The sequence below is a fragment of the Rhinopithecus bieti genome, unplaced genomic scaffold, assembly GCF_001698545.2.
Source record: "Rhinopithecus bieti isolate Rb0 unplaced genomic scaffold, ASM169854v2 scaffold_4180, whole genome shotgun sequence".
NCBI lineage: Eukaryota > Metazoa > Chordata > Mammalia > Primates > Cercopithecidae > Rhinopithecus > Rhinopithecus bieti.
The window spans coordinates 958,050-975,709 of NW_016804388.1; the positions used below are offsets into that span (position 1 = coordinate 958,050).

At 38.4% G+C, this 17,660-nt stretch overlaps 1 protein-coding gene across 1 annotated transcript in view; it reads right to left on the reverse strand.

Moving 5' to 3' along the window:
* TJP1 (tight junction protein 1) overlaps nt 1–17,660 on the reverse strand; it is a 111,500-nt gene that overhangs the window by 77,047 nt on the left and 16,793 nt on the right. The window contains 2 exon segments of the mRNA XM_017867690.1: nt 5,483–5,585; nt 6,658–6,782. Of these exon segments, the coding sequence (XP_017723179.1) occupies nt 5,483–5,585; nt 6,658–6,782 (228 nt within the window).

Here is a 17,660-nt window from a genome sequence, read left to right on the forward strand (position 1 = left end):
TTTGAGAAGCTCCTTCCCATGCATTTAACTGTACATGGAATGCAACGCCTGCACCTAGTAGGTGCTTTACTTATTGAAAGGTATCCAGTCCTACTGTGATTCTCTACTTATGAGTTAACAGTTACAAACATGAATAATGATTAGTAGGTGAGACGACTATGCTTGATTTTAACACTATGAAAAATTTGGAATCAAAATTTTTAGGAAAAAAATGCGTACTTCAAACAGTTTAGCTTAACTGAAGTCTCAAATGTAAAAGAAAACAAAATGATGCCATGTAAGTACTAGAATAAAATACAAGAGAGAGGCTTTTGCAATTAAAAGGCTTTTGGAAGCATGACACCAAGGCAGAACCAATAAAGTGAAAGTCTGACAGACATGACAAAATAAAAATGGAAACATTTCAATGTTGTAACAAAATGATACAAAACAACAAACACAAACAACTTACAGTCACAAAAGCAAAGAAGATAACAACACATGAGGTATGTACGACAAAAGGTTAATAATCTGACTACACAAAACACCCTAGTATGACCATCACCACCACAGAAATGCAAGGGACATGAACAGGTAAATGAAAAAACAAATGGGTAGTAAACACAGCAGGAGAGGATCAAATCCACTTGTGATTTTAAATGTTTCACTTCAAACACTTTTTTATCAGGCAAAGATTTAAGATGTGTTGAAAACTGAACTCTCGATAGCCTATTGATTTTCTGAAGGAGGACAAACTGGCAATACATACATCAAAAGTCATTCAGGCCCTTTGACTCTGAAAAGCCACTCTTAGAAAATTATTCTAAAAATTAACTAAGCAAGTAGGTAGCAATATGATTTTCGCAGCCGAATTTTAAAAAACTCGTGGACTGGACACTGAAATGCCTGTGAACGAGTGAGTTCGATAAATATATATGCAGAGTGAAATGCTGCATGGCCACGTGGATACATACACAGTCATGCACCATGTGAAACAACGGACAACACATCTGTAGAGGTCCCATAATACTACAATGGAGCGGAAAATCTCCTATCACCTAGTGACGCCACAGGGTCATAATGTCGTGGGTGCACTGCAGTGCTGTTTGTCATGATGCTGGTGTAAACAAACCTACTATGCTGCCAGTGGAATAAAAGTGCAGCAGATATAATATGTACAGAATATAATACTTGATAATGACTATGTTACTGGTTTATGTATTTACTATGCTACACTTTTTATCATTATTCCAGAGTGTACTCCCTCTACTTATTTTTTTTTAAATGTTAACTGGCAAAACAGCCTCAGGCAGGTCCTTCAGGAGGTGTTCCACAAGAAAGCATTGTTGTCATAGGAGATGATGGCTCCATGCATGTTACTGCCCCTGAAGACTTCCCACTAGGACAATCTGTGGAGGTGGAAGACAGTGACACTGATGACCCCGATCCTGGGTAGCCCTAGGCTAATGTGTGTACTTGTGTCTTAGATTTTACTAAACGTTTAAAAAGTGAAAAATAAAAAATTTTAGGCCGGGCGCGGTGGCTCACGCCTGTAATCCCAGAACTTTGGGAGGCCGAGGCAGGCAGATCACTTGAGGCCAGGAGTTCAATACCAGCCTGGCCAACATGACAAAACCCTGTCTCTACTAAAAATACAAAATATGGGCGTGGTAGTGGGTGCCTGTAATCCCAAGGCTGAAGCACGAGAATCACTTGAACCAGGGAGGTGGAGGCTGCAGTGAGCCAAGATCACGCCATTGCACTCTAGCCTGGGTGACAGAGTGAAACTGTGTCTTAAAAAAACACAAACAAAAAGAAAAAAATTTTAAATAGAAAGAAACATTTTTGTACTGCTGTACAATGTGTTTGTGTTTTAAGTGTTATTGCGAGAGTCAAAAAGTTAGAAAGATATAGGTTAAAAAAGTTTCAGTAAGCTAAGGTTTTTTATTGAAGAAAGAAGACTTTTAAATAAATTTTATAAATTTATAAAATATTAAATACATTAAAAACATTAAAACACTAAAAATAAATTTAGTGCAGCCTAAATGTACAGTGTTTACAAAGTCTACAGTAGTGTACAGTAATGTCCTAGGCCTTCACATGCACTCACCATTCACTCGCTGACTCACTCAGAGCAACTTTCAGTCCTGCAAGCTCCATTCATAGTAAGTACACTAAGTAGGCATAGAATTTTTTTTATCCGTTATATATTTTTAGTGTACTTTTCCCATGTTTAGACAGACATACACTTACCATTGTTTTACAGCTGCCCACAGTATTCAGTACAGTAACATGTTGTATGGGATTTATAGTCGGAGAGCAATACACTATACTATATAGCCTAGGTGTGTCGGAGGCTATGCCTTCCAGGTTTGTGTAAGTACACTCTGATGGTCACACAAGGATGAAATCATGTAATGAGGCATTTCTCAAGACCTATCCCTGTCATGAAGCAACACAGAACTGTTCTGAAATGCTCACAGAGGTTTTTGCTAGGAAGGTGTTTTTGCCTCTTTATCCACTTTATAACGCTTTTTTACTATGTTCAGAATTTTAGTAAAATTATACAGGCTATTGGGGATATATAATATATCCCCAATGTTAAGTGACACATGACTGTACTGAAGTTAGATTGGATCTTGTCATGTGTCAGTTTGAAATATATGGTCCTATTTTCTGGTATAAGATGAGTTTACTGGGCAAGTTTTGCGTCGCCCCTTGAACACATGCATGTCAGCAGCTATTTTCCTTATTACTCTGATAGTCTGAGGAGAGAAAATGGAGGAGCACAGGAGAGAAGACAGAGATCAGTAGAACGGAGAGCAGGGAAGACGATCTGGTAGAGTTCAGAACTGGGGAAAATAAACATCACATATATCATGACCTGAGTGTTTCTGACGCTCTGGTTATGTCCAGGGATGAGGTTAAAAAAAGACATCTTTTAATGAAAGGCCACACTCTCAGACACAGCATTTTATTCTAAGAGTCATACGGCAATGAAAGCTTTAAATTAATGACATGACTGAAACTGTCAAAATGCAGAGATCAACAACTGCTTTTTGCTGATTAAAACACCTTTCTGCCCAAAGCCCCTATAGCCTTTAACCACAGAGTAAAAAACACCTTTCCAACTGACAGAGCTTTGAACAGCCCCTAAATCCTTCTCCTTACATGCTGGGCCAAAAATGTGCTATTTCAAATACATTATTGATTTCAGACCTACTTATAATATCACCTCTATGTGGAAAACTCTGGAGTATAGCAATACAACTTTCTTGGATGTATTATCAATGTAGTGTATGTGTGCCAAATATTTTGCATGGAAAAACAAAACAGCTCAAGATTACAGAGGAATGGAAGGCTTAAAAAGTTGAAAGTATGGATGAAACTCACCACACCTGATACAAGGGATAAAAAACAAGTTTCCCGAGGTGCTGGCCTTGGAATGTGCAGCAAGCCACCTGAAGAACACTATGCAGAATAAGGACGGTGCTCAGGATCAGCAGCTAAAGCAAGACACTGAAGCTCACGCAACTGATCAAACCCAACAAAACTATTAGTAATTTGCTGTTTTAAAACAAACCAAAAAAATAGCAATTTGTTTCTGTAAACAGTGCGACCTCTTGTTATAAAAACTGTTTAAAAACTTTATCATCCACTAGGCAGTCTGTTAATTAACTGCAATTTTAAAGTAACATCACAGTTGTAAAACTACGGACTACAATGAGATTGTGAAAACATACAAAATAAAAGATGTTTGTTCTCTGGAACAACACCATAACCAAATAGTGGTCCTACTGCGATATGAGAGAACTCTCATCTCACCAGCAATGATGCTGGTGTGAAACAAGCCACACAGCAAGGCAGCCTACACAGGGCAGGAGGGCCGAGCAACTGCTGGGTGCAGTCTCAGGGAATAAATACCCTTTTCAGCTTTTACCACCACTCCCAGACATCAAAACTCAAAAGCAGACCTCCCTTTACCCACCCTTATCCTTTCCATCAGGTCTGCTGTGGTTCTGAGCATCCGCTGGGAGATAGAAAGGTTCTCAACGGACAAAGCAGGGCATAGCACCCAGCCACCCAGCCTCTTCAGCTTTGTATACCTGAGCTGAGGCTTCAAGGCTACCTTCATTAGTCCTTTCAGAGGCAGGATGGGATAAAAACAGCGGAGGAGCAAAGTGGGTGAAGTGGCTCCTGTGTTCCTAAAAGTGTATCATTTTAAGTAAGACTTTTGGGTGGGCGTGGTGGCTGATGCCTGTAATCCCAGCACTTTGGAAGGCCAGGGCAGGCGGATCACTTGAAGTCAGAGTTCAAGATCAGCCTGGCCAACATGGCAAAACCCTAACTCTACTAAAAATACAAAAACTAGCCAGGCGGGCATGGTGGCACGCATCTGCGTTCCTAGCTACTCGGGAGGCTGAGGCACAAAAAGTGCTTGAACCTGGGAGGTGCAGGTTGCAGTGAGCCGAGATCACGCCACTGCACTCCAGCCTGGGTGACAGAGTGAGACTGTCTCAAAAAAATAAAATAAATAAAACTTTTACATTAAATCTACTGTGCTACATTTACCAAGTTTTAACTGTGATTTCAGGCCAGTTATCAAGAGTTAACTAAATTTCTTTTTCCCTTAATAAAAAGTAGACTTCTCAGAGAAATATGAAATAAAGACTAGCTATACAGTAAAACAATAACATTAAATGCACCCTGAACAACTCTACAAAAAACAATCTTAGACTTTCCCTCTCCTCAAACTATCAGAGTAATAAGGAAAGTAGCTGCTGACATACATGTGTTCAAGGGACAATGCAAAACTTGCCAGGTAATTTCATCTTGTACCAGAAAATAGGGCCATCTATTTCAAACTGACACATGCCAAGATCCAATCTAACTTCAGTACCGTCATGTGTCACTTAACATTGGGGATATACTATGAGAAGTGAATTGTTAGGCAATTCTGTCTTTGTGCGAACATCACAGAACGTATCTTCCCAAACCCAGATGGTATAGCCTACTACACATCTAGGCTACATGGCATAGCCTATTGCTTCTCGGTTACGAGCCTGTACAGCATGGTACTGTACTGAGTACTGTAGGCGACTGTAACACAATGGTAACTATGCGTGTATCTAAATACGGTAAAGGTAAATACAGTACTATAATCTTATGGAACCACTGTCAAATATGCGGCTGTTGTTGACCAAAACATTGTCATGCAGCACATGACTGTAGAGGAGGAAAACAGGAGGAAACATTAAGCCTAAAAGAGCTAACTATTCAACTGTCCCCTTTCCTTTTTCAATTGAAAAATTCCTGGTATCTAAACTGAGAAAATACACATACCAGTGACACACCACACTACTGTTAAAAGAAACACTCTTAACTGTAAACAACTAACGTTGGAACTATTGTTTGTTTTCCTTTTCTTAAACGGGAAAGATAAATTCAAATACCAGAAATGTAAAGGGGTACCTTTACTGAATTAAAGATAAAAGATACTTACAATTTTTGCATTTTTCCCACTTTTCCTTAGCTGCTGAACAGCAAAAGCATGTTCAACATTATCCATTGAAACTCCGTTAACCATTGCCACTCGGTCATTTTCCCTAAGGGGAAAAGGGCACAAAATAATATGTTAGAGATAAACATTCTGGTAAGTTTATGATGATATTTTCAAGATAGGTACTTCTAAAATGTATTCTAATTATGAGCCAATTAATCAATTTCTCTTCAGATCAATAAAATAATGTCAACTGATTTACTTTCAGATTTCTCCACAGATTGTTTAACAAGTAATTAACCACAGGTCCTTAATTTTTTTAAGTCATTAACAAAGTATTTCCCCAGAAGACTGAACAGATATCACATCCATGAAATCATTCTTGGTAGTACAGTTACAGGGCATTAAATGATACTGAGTCATAGAGCTGGAAAACCTATTTCCTTTTACCTTTTAAGTTTTTCATCTTTTAATTTTCTTTTAATACTTCTAATTGTAGTGCCATTATTTTGCTAGTATATTTTGTGTTTTTCTTTAGCTTACTAATCTTCATATGGAACAAAAGGGTGCAAGACTTTGGAAGAGAGGCTTCTGAAGGCTAGATTCTACCCAAAATGGAGTTATAAATTTTTTTTCACTATTTTTACAGTTACACATTCTATTAAAAGTGAGTGATACTAGCTTTCCAATTTTAAGAGGGATAAAGCTTCCTTTATTTTCTTTGGAGACAGGGTCTTGCTCTGTCACCTGGGCTGGAGTATAGCGGTGCAATCATGGCTCACTGCAGCCTCAGACTCCTAAGTTCAAGGGATTCTCCTGCCTCAGCCTCCCAAGTAGCTGGGACTGTAAGCACATGCCACCATGCCCAGTTGATTTTTAAACTTCTTTTGTAGAGATGGGGATCTCACTACATTGCCCAGGCTGGTCTCGAACTCCCAATCTCAAGTGATCCCCCTGCCTCAGCCTCCCAAAGTGCTAGGATTACAAGGAGTGAGTCACCACACCTGGCCAGTTTCCCTCTTAAGTAAACATATGTTAATTTAAGGAAAAAATATATGAACCATGGCACAGGTGGTGTATGAATATGGCAAAACACTAAGACAGTGTAAGACAGGCCAGTGCCTGAGGACAGGAACACTGCTCGTCGCACAGGTGCCCACGATAAGCAGCACTCTTACTGTAGCTGTCCTTCAGCTGGTCCTCCTTTCAGCACATCTGAAATCACTATTGACGTTTCCCCACTCTGAAAATGAGGATTATCTCGTCCACCAGATATTGCAATTCCAAATCCAAATCCAGGAGCCTAAAGTAAAAATTATAGTAAAATATTGCTATTAAGGATAAAAATAATTGTTATATCATACTCTACAATCCAGAGAAGTCGAAATACAAAAATTACAATCTTAATATATTTGTGATTCATAAACACTCACCTGCATGGTTACCATTAGAATTATCCTTGTACAAGAATGTATGCTCTAATAACTACTGAACATAACAGAATATTAAAAATCGCCAACTATATACATGTTCTTTAAAAACCAAAAGACATTTAAAACGTATTAACACTGAAATCCTCACTTCATTTTTGATTATCAGAAGAGGTCCTGAGGAGATTGGCAGTGCCCAGTGTGATCATCATTCATCCTGGCAACTGATTTAGAAGATGACAGACTTATCCAGCATATATAACATTTGCCGTTTTACATAAAATATCAATTGCTTTGAAAATCGAGTATTAGTTATTTCAACAACTTCTGCAAACTTCTAAAAATCTCTGTAGAATATAACGTCTTGTGCACATTAAACAATAGAAGGTGTACATTAGCCATATTGAACAAACATTGTAAAATTACCTTTTTTAAAAACTGAATTACAATAAGCTACACACTTCTGAAAGAGCCAAGAATCTTTACCACAATGACTCAGGACAGGCCAGTATATAAAAAATTCAATATATTTTCAGGTTGTTAAAAAATCACCTAATCTCAAAGAAATCACTATTCCCCAGAAAGGATATGAAGTACTTAGAGTAGTCTAACGAGACATCATACATTTTCTTAAGACTACAGAATCATTAAACCAGAAATACATGTTTTTGTATAAAATGGTACAATTCAAACTGCCTGAGGACAAAGGTAACAACTTCCTCCCTCAGCTTTCCAGTCCGCAACCAAGGAGACTATGTTCACCACGAAGAGTGCGTACATCACCTTTCCTCCCATCCCAAAGCCTACAGAGGTAGCAAAAGAAAAAAAACTCTTCTGAAGAATGAATACCAACTATTCCAAGTGTCCATCAACTGATGAATGGATAACACATGGTATACATCCACAAAAGGAAACATTGTGTGCAAAAAGGGAAGTACTCATACACAGTGTAACATGAATGAACCTTGAAAATGTCATGCTAAGGTGAAGAAACCAGTCACAAAGGTTAATAGATTCTATTATTTCATTTATATAAAATGCTCAGAAAGGCAAATCTATAAAGACAAAAACTTGATTGGTGGTTGTCTAGGGTTACAGGGATTGGGGGGGTGATAGGTCAATGGGAGTTTCACCCCTGCCCCCCAGTAATGAAAGTGTTTTAAGATGGACTCTGGTGATGGTTACACAACTCGGAACATGCTAAAAAACAATGAATTGCATACTTTAATTGTATGGTATGTGAATTATATGGCAATAAAGAGAATACAAAAAGAAGTTAATATGAAAAAAGAAAATAATAACAAACAGGGAGAATTCTGAGTAACTAAAGACAATGGCAACCATCTGGATCTGTTTCTCTATATATCTTCCCAAAATTTAATACAACAAAAATAGACCAACTACAGTGGTTCTTCCTTATCCTTGGTTTCATGTTCTTTGCTTTCAGTTACCTCAGGTCAACTGCAGTCTGAAAATTTTAAATGGAAAACTTCAGAAGTAAACAATTGGTAAGATTTACACTGCACACCGTTACGAGCAGTGTGATGAAATCTTTTGCCATCCTGCTCAGTCCCATCTAAGACGTGAATCATCCCTTTGTCCAGTGTCTCCATGACATAGGGGCTCCCCGTCCATTAGTCACTCAGTAGCTGTCACAGTTATGAGATCGATCAACTGTGGAGAGGTAACACAATGCTTGTGTTCAAGTCACCCTTATTTTACTTAATCATGACCCCAAAGTGCAGCAGTAGTGATGCTGGCAATTCAGATATGCCAAAGAAAAGTTGTCAAGTGTTTCCTTCAAGAGAGAAGGTGAAAGTCCTCCACTTAATACAGGAAAAAAAAAAAAAAAAAAAAAAATCATATGCTGAGGTTACTAAGATCTACAAGGAGAAGGACTCTTCTATTAGTGAAGTTGTGAAGGAAAACGAAATTTGTGCTAGTTTTGCTATCACACCTAAAATTGCAAGGGTTTAAGCCACAGTGCATGGTGTTTATTTAAAATGGAAAAGGCATTAAACTTGTGAGTGGAAGACAGGAACAGAAATGTGCTCCAATTAACAGCAAAATTGGGTTTGATACTATCCGTAAATTCGGGCATCCACTGGGCGAACATGTGCCCCATGGCTTAGAGGGAACTACTGTACACAAAACCATACACTCATCATAATTCAAAGACAATATCCAAATTTCAAATTAAAAGCAGGACTAAAACTTCGAAAATAAATGATTAGACTATTAGTACGGCATTAGAAAACATTAAGAGACTACTGAACAAATTCAAAGAAATTTGAAAACCTAATGAAACATAATTCCTTAAGGAAATACAGATTGCCAAAATTGACCCTATTATAAATAAAAAGCTTAAATGGCCCAATTTCTGGAGAAAAAAGCAGCAAAACTTATGAGGGAATTATCCCACAAAAAGGCACCATGCACAAATGATTTCCCAGGGGAACTGTGCCAAAACATGCAATATCCAGACAGCCTCAATACAATGTATTGTTTCAGAACACTGATATCAAGGAAAACTTCTAAATTCTTTTTATGAAGCAAGTATAATACTGACACTGAAACCTGATGACTGTCCATGATCATGACCAACCCCCCAATATTACAGCTTAACATAATTTATTCGTATCAGTGCAAAATACAAAATAAAAATAAGCAAACAACGGCCAACACTACATAAATACTCCATGATAAAGGGCTTAATTCCAGGAATGCAAGATTAGTGTATTAGGAAATCCACTGGCATAATACATCCTATTAATAAATCTAAAGAAAACAATCATATGATATCTCCAAGATCCTGAAAAAGGCTTTGACAAAATTTGAGTTTCACCGCTGAAGAGAAAACAAAGTTTGTGAAAATGCACTGTAACAAACCCCGTAGTATGTTGCTTTTTGTTCAAGTACACACAGAAAATCCAGCTTTTCATACACATGTACAGTCATTGAAAAAGAAGAGTTATTTTAGTAGCCTTTTTAGGTAATTATGAAAATTCATGCTTGATTTTATGCCAAAAACGTAATACGTTTTCTAAAGGAGAGTAACAATGTACAGTTTGAAACCATATCAATCAACTGTCTGTATTACTGCATGAACATCTATTGGCCTATTTTACACTCTGAATGAGTATTTCATCCATGCAAAATTTTATTATAGCATGCCTTAGTCTTTTGGAAAATACTGGTTCCCTGAGTTAGGCAAATCTTCCAAACGATGCCACATTTCACCACACGGTGTAATTTTTAAATCACGTGTTAATATCACTATCAAGCTTATCAAAAGAGTCTTTAAGTACTGAAAAGCTATTGAGCTTATGGTGGCAGATAAAATTTTCAAATTTTAATTTTGTTTTAAAATCAGTTTTCATTGTTAGCAACAAATACTATCAAGAATTGTTCTCCTTGAAGCAAGGTATTCATTTTAGAGAAATACGTTTGTCAAATATTCAAGTTTGGATAACCATACATTCCTTCAAGTAAACAATTGTTCCTTCAAGCAAAAGTGATGTTGGCCTTCCATCCCCCACTCAATACACAGCTGCAATTCAAATAATCACACAAGTACTTTAGTGCAAGGCAGAACTACTTTAGGCACACTTCCATTTGCATACCTAGACTACTGAAAACGTGTGTACTCAAGGGTTGGAAAGCAACAAGACATAGTTCTTACTGTTTCAAGTCATTCTTAAATAAAACTGAAATTGTTCTTCTAATCTATGAGTGTGTGACAATGACTATTATAAGGTTTGGTGCCACTGCCTTGACACAGTTTTAACCACCATTGTTTCTAAACCTTCACTCAAATAATAACACAGCAAAGAAGATAAGCAATACCTTCATAAGGTATAAAAAGAGTTTTGCCCTTGAACCTAAAAAGTTTTCAGGGACCTTCAGGAGTCCACAGACCATACTTCGAAAATGTTGATATCAAGAACTACTTAAACATGAAGGAAGAAAAAACAAAACAAAATAAAACAATGAAACAAACAATTTACAAAAGACATATGAGATGTTAAAACCCACAGATAAATGCAAGTTAAAACCAAAGAACACCAAGAACAGAAACATTAAAGCATGACATCTCTCAGAAAAGGGAGGCTATAGGGAAACAGGCTGTCTACTACTGATGGGCACACAACCTGCTACAACTTTCAGGAGAGGAATTTGGCAATAACCTAACAAAACTACAAATGTACTATCTTCTGACAGAGCAAACTAGCTTCTAGAAAATACCTCTCTCACAATACAAAGATAACAAACGCACAAGGTTACTCATTGCAGACTTTGTAACTGCAAAATGCTGGAAAAAACCTAAACACCCCAGCCTTACAAAAGGATTATCCTTTCCCTTTTTTTCTCCTTCAAAGAGGTGGGGACTAATCTTTGTAATTTAGTAATTTGAAAAATTACTCTTACGTAATTTTACAGTATGAACTTACATCTTGTTTGGTAGTTCTTTTATTTTCTTCTTTTATTTAAAAGTTAAAACATAAAAGATTAAAGAAATACCAAAACATTAGGAACTTCCAATAAGCAAGGCAGGGATGCGAGCATACATTTTAAAAAATCACTTGTGAGCAAGTAAATGTAGTTCGGGTACCTAGCAGGGCAGGTAATCCTGCTCCGTCAGTGCTTACCACAGTTCACTTAATGACTATCCAGGAAGCCTGCCACTTCTTACCCGGGCTGCAGGTAAGCATCACTTGGAAACAACTTCAAAACTGCTTGCTGATGCACAATCCTCAATCTATACCAATTAAGTAAAAATGGAGAAGAGGAGTTGGTGGACTTAAAAAAAAAAAAATAGCCCCAGGTGATTCTAATGAGCAGCCAGGAACGAGAGCTGCACTTTCAATGTTTTCTGAATGTAAGATCAGTTCATCAAAAATGTCAAAGGGTTCTACTCTTTCCCACGTTCCCTTCCTTCTACCTTCATATACCTTCGTAATTGTCTTATTTGGCCCTTTCAACAGATTTCTCACCACCGCATTACAAGTGTTGGCAGTGCTGTCCCTCTAACAAAGACCTAATCCAATAGATCCTTGCCCATAAGTTCAAATTACTTAGCATGCAATGCCTTTGAATACAACTCCAAAGTTGCTTCCCAGCACCCCAGTCTTTGCTCCAAACCTACTTAAATACTGATTCCTGCTTAAGCACATCATGCAGTATCAAACTATGGTTTAACATCTCCTCTCTGCCTAGGATTTCCTTATTTAACCTTATCAATCTTGCAAGTTTCAGCTCATCTTTCAAAACCCAGGTTCCATGTCATCTCATTCATAAAAACACCGTTGGCTTTCACAGAAGTGGTCCATCCTGTAACCTGCGGGGGCACACACACACACTTGTGCTACTTAACACACAGCACTACAAGTAGCCTGGGTCATCAAGGCCCTATTTGGGAGGAACTTGCATATTTAAAATCGAAGGCCAACCTGATTAAGCCTGCGAAACTTAACCTGCCCTGCTTTTTCATCGCTTGCTTCTAGTAGATCTCTTTTAAAGCCCCCACTAGCAAGTCACATAGCAAACTCCCACGAACTTCCTTACAGATAACTTCCGAATGTGGGTCACTACAGTAACTGTTGCTTACAGTTATTTCCAGGAAACAGTGGGCAGCTCTTGTCCACTTCAAGCTGATTAAGACCACCGACCCTTCAGCTGGGCCTGCATGAATGCCCAGAGAGGTGACTGATGTCCCAGGGCCAAAACCTCCTTCCTCTGATCATGGTGGTACTGCCATTCTTCAAACATGCATTCTATTAAGAGCTGTATAACTTGACTGCATGTATGCAGATCCTAACTCACTCACTTTTCCTTACTCCCAATCTCTCTTACCCACACCTTGGAGAACCCTGGTACTCTATTCCAAAAACATCCTTAAAATCCCTCTGTGGAGGAGGGTTTGAGACTTGTTCTCCCATCTCCTCATTTGGCAATCTTGCGAGGAAAATCTTTTCTCTTTGCCAAAACAAGTCATTGCAGTGACTGGCTTGCTAGTTCAACATATCCATATGCATCTTTCAGTTCAATGCAACCCTGCAGAAGCCTGACACAGAGTGGCTCACCAAGTCAGTGAGCCTCAACAAGTATTTGACTGATTATTCAATTTAACTTTTATTTCCCTTTATACACTCTTAAAAAAAAACAACAACAAAAAAAAAACTAGCACTAATTACAGCACTAAAACAGAATTCTGGAAAAATTAGCAGCAATGAGAGTAGGCATAAATGAATCTTACTGAATAAAAACAGGCAGGTTGACTACGTAACAAACCAAGAATCCAAGTACAACACTTACAACAGAACTAGGGGGTCAATGTACACCCTTGAAGTGCAAAATGCAACAAGGAGGGGACAGACAACTGGCTATGGAGACTTCCTTAGCATGTGAACCAAGCCATATTCTAAAACAAACAAACAAAATCCTTCGCACCCACCTCCGCCTTCCGCAAAAAACAAACAAACAAAAAACAGAAACACACACACACACACCCATCCACCACAAATTACAGGCAAAATGAGAAAAGAAAAGGATTAGAATCAAACCCTCTATACCAGCAGTCCTTAACCTCTTTGGCACCAGGGATTGGTTTCTTTGAACACAATTTTTCCACAGACTGGCAGGTGGAGGCGATGGTTTCGGGACGATCCAAGCACATTACATTTATTGTGTACTTTATTTCCATTATGATTACATTGTAATATATGATGAAATGATCACAAAACTCACTATATTGTAGAATCAGTGGGAGCCCAGAGCTAGTTTTCCTGCATCTAGATGGTACCATCTGGGGGTGATGGGAGACAGTGACAGATCATCCGGCATTAATTCTTATAAGGAGTGTACAACCTAGATCCCTTGCATGAATGGTTCACAACAGGGTTCACACTCCTATGAGAATGTAATGCTACCACTGATCTGACAGGAGGCAGAGCTCAGGCAGCAATGCGAGCAATGGGGCGTGGCTGCAAATACAGGTGAAGCTTTGCTCACTTGCCCGCCGCTCACCTCCTGCTGTGTGGCTCAGTTCCTAACAGGCCAAAGATCGGTACATGTCTGTGGCCTGGGGGATGGCGACTCCCGCTCTACACAGTTACTATATAATGCATACTGAGTAGCAGAATAACATCTCTGCAGACAATAAAAGTATGCCTGAAAGAAGGCTTAAAAGACGGGGAGGATTACAACTGTTATTAGCACAAGAAGATACAAGACATGAAAGAATTAGAAAAATTGTAGAAATGAAGTGGAAGAATTTGAGACCAAATCTGAAATTTTAAAAAGTCATTTTAGATAGGAATATCAGACCAAAAAATACCTTGAGAAAAAGTAAAAAGAAATCAACCTAACGTTCTAAGATTAAATCAGTAATACATACGACATTAACAACATTACATACATTAACAACCTAACATCACAACAAAAAGAACTACAGGAACAAGAGCAAACCAACTCCAGAGCTAGCAGAAGACAAGAAATAACAAAAAAGAGCTGAACTGAAGGAGCCAGGCACAAAACATCATTCAAAAGACCAACGAATCCAAGAATGGAATTTTCGAAAAAAATCAGTAAGATAAACTATTAGCTACACAAAGAAGACAGAAGATCCAAATAAACACAATTAGGACAAAGGGGATAATACCACTGACCCCACAGGAATACAAGTAACCATCAGAGAATACTATCAACACCTGCATGCACACCAACTAGAAAATCGAGAAGAAACTGATAAATTCCTGGACAAACCCACCCTCCCAAGACTGAACCAGGAAGAAAAGGAATCCCTGAACATACCAGTAACAAGTGCCAAAATTGAATCAGTAGTAAATAGCCTACCAACTAAAAGAAGCCCAGGACCAAATGAATTAATAGCTGTTCTACATGTACAAACAAGAGCTGGAAGAATTCCTACTGAAACTATTCCAAAAAACTGAAGAGGACGAACAACACCCCAACTCATTCTATGAGGCCAGCATCATCCTGATACCAAAACCTGGCAAAGACACAAAAAATAAAACTTCAGGCAAATACCTTTGATACACATTGATGCAAAAATTCTCAACAAAATACTAGCAAGCTGAATCCAGCAGCATATCAAAAAGCTAATCCACCACCATCTAGTAGGCCTTATCCCTGGGATGCAAGGTTGGTTCAACATATGCAAATCATTAAATGTGATTTGCTACATAAACAGAACTAAAGACAAAAAACACATGATTATCTTAACAGATGCAGAAATGGCTTTCAATAAACTTCAACATCCTTTCATGTTAAGAACTCTCAATAAACTAGGCATTGAAATAGAAGGAACACACCTCAAAATAGTAAGAGCTGTGTACGACAAACCTACAGCCAACATCATACTGAATGGGCAAAAGCTGGAAGCATTCTCCTTGAAAACCAGCACAAGAAAAGGATGCCCTCTCTCATCACTCCTATTCAACACAGTATTGGGAGTCCTGACCAGAGCAATCAGGCAAGAGAAAGAAATAAAGGGCATCCAAATAGGAACAGAGGAAGTTAAACCATCCCTGTTTGCAGATGACATGGTTCTATATCTAGAAAACCCCATGGTCTCAGTGCAAAAGCTCCTTAAGCTGATAAATAACTTCAGCAAAGTTTCAGCATACAAATTCAATATACAAAAAACACTAGCATTCTTATACACAATCAACAGCCAAGAGCCAAATCAGGAATGCAATTCATATGGAATCAAAAAAGAGCTCGAACAGCCAAGACAATCCTAAGCAAAAAGAATAAAGCTGGAGGCATTATGTTACACAGCTTCAAACTAAACTACAGGGCTACAGTAACCAAACAGCATGGTACTGTAACAAAGACAGACACTCAGACCAATGGAACATAACAGGGAGCCCAGAAATAAGGCCACACATATGAGCATCTGATCTTCGACAAAGCTGACAAAAACAAGCAATGGGGAAAGGATTCCCTATTCAATAAATGGTGCTGGGGTAACTGGCTAGCCATATGCAGAAGATTGAAACTGGAACCTTTCCTTGTAATATACATAGAAATCAACTCAAGATGGATGAAAGACATCAACGTAAAACCCAAAACCATAAAAACCCTGGAAGACAACTCAGGCAATACCATTCTGGACTCAGGAACTGGCAAAGATGGCATGACAAAGACGCCAAAAGCAACTGCAACAAAAGCAAAAATTGACAAATGGAAACTAATTAAACTAAAGAGCTTCTGCACAGCAAAAGAAACCATCAAAGGGGTAAACAGACAACCTACAGAATATGAGAAAACACCTGCAAACTATGCATCTGACAAAGGTCTAATATCCAGCATCTATACACAATCTTACAAGAAAAAAACAACCGCATTAGAAAGTGGGCAAAGGACATGAACAGACACTTTTCAAAAAAAAAAAAAAGTTGCCAATTATCATATGAAAAAATGTTCAACATCAGTAATTATCAGAGAAATGCAAACCGAAACCACAATGAGCGGCCGGGCGCGGTGGCTCACGCCTGTAATCCCAGCACTTTGGAAGCCTGAGGCTGGTGGATCACCTTAGGTCAGGAGTTCAAGGCCAGTCTGACTAATATGGTGAAACCCCATCTCTACTAAAAATACAAAAATTAGCCAGGCATGGTGGTGCATGCCTGTAATCCCAGCTATTTGGGAGGCTGAGGCAGGAGAATCATTTGAATCCGGGAGGCAGAGGTTGCAGTGAGCTAAGATTGTGCCACTGCACTCCAGCCTGGGCAAAAAGAGAAAACTCCATCTCAAAGAAACAAACAAAACACAGAGATATCATCTCACACCTGTCAGAATGGCTAATATTAAAAAGTCAAAAAAATAACAGATGCTGGCAAGGCTACAGGGAAAAGGCACTGCTTATACACGCTGGGGAAGGCAGTATGGCAATTCCTCAGAGCTGAAAGGAGAACTACCGTTCGAGCCAGCAATCCCATTACTGGGTATATACCCAAAGTAATATACATTATTCTATCATAAAGATACATGCACGTATATGTTCACTGCAGCTCTATTCACAATAGCTAAGATGAGGAATCAACCTAAATGCCCATAATGGAAGACTGGATGAAGAAAATGTAGTATAACTATGCAACCATAAAAAAGAACAAGATTATGTCCTTTGCGAGAACATGGGTGTAATGGGAGGCCATCATCCTTAGCAAACTAACGCAGGAACAGAAAACCAAACACTGTATGTTGTCACTTATAAGCGGGAGCTAAATGATGAGAACACATGGACGCAGAGGGAACACACTGGGGACTACCAGAGGGTGGAGGGTGGGAGGTGGGAGAGGAGCAGAAAAAGTAACTATTCGGCACTAAGCTTAGTACTAGGTGACAAAATAATCTGTACATCAAACCCCGTGACACAAGTCTACCTACGTAACAAATCTGCACATGTACCCCGAACCTAAAAGTTTTTAAATAAACAAATAACATTTTTTAAAAAAAGAACGCAAGAGATTTTATAAAAAGGATTTGAGGAACATTACAAACACTGAAGACAAGCAAAAGAAGTACGATATATATGAACAGCAGGAGCCCTAAAGAAGCAAATCAAAATAAGGGAAAAAAACAAAAAACAAAACAAACAAACAAAAAACTTTCCTGATACTATTTTGAAAAAATTGAAACTAGGTACTAAAAGAGTTTACATCACTGTGGATATGTGAGTTATCTGAGAATATCAACTCAGGAGGACTAAACACCAAAATATATTT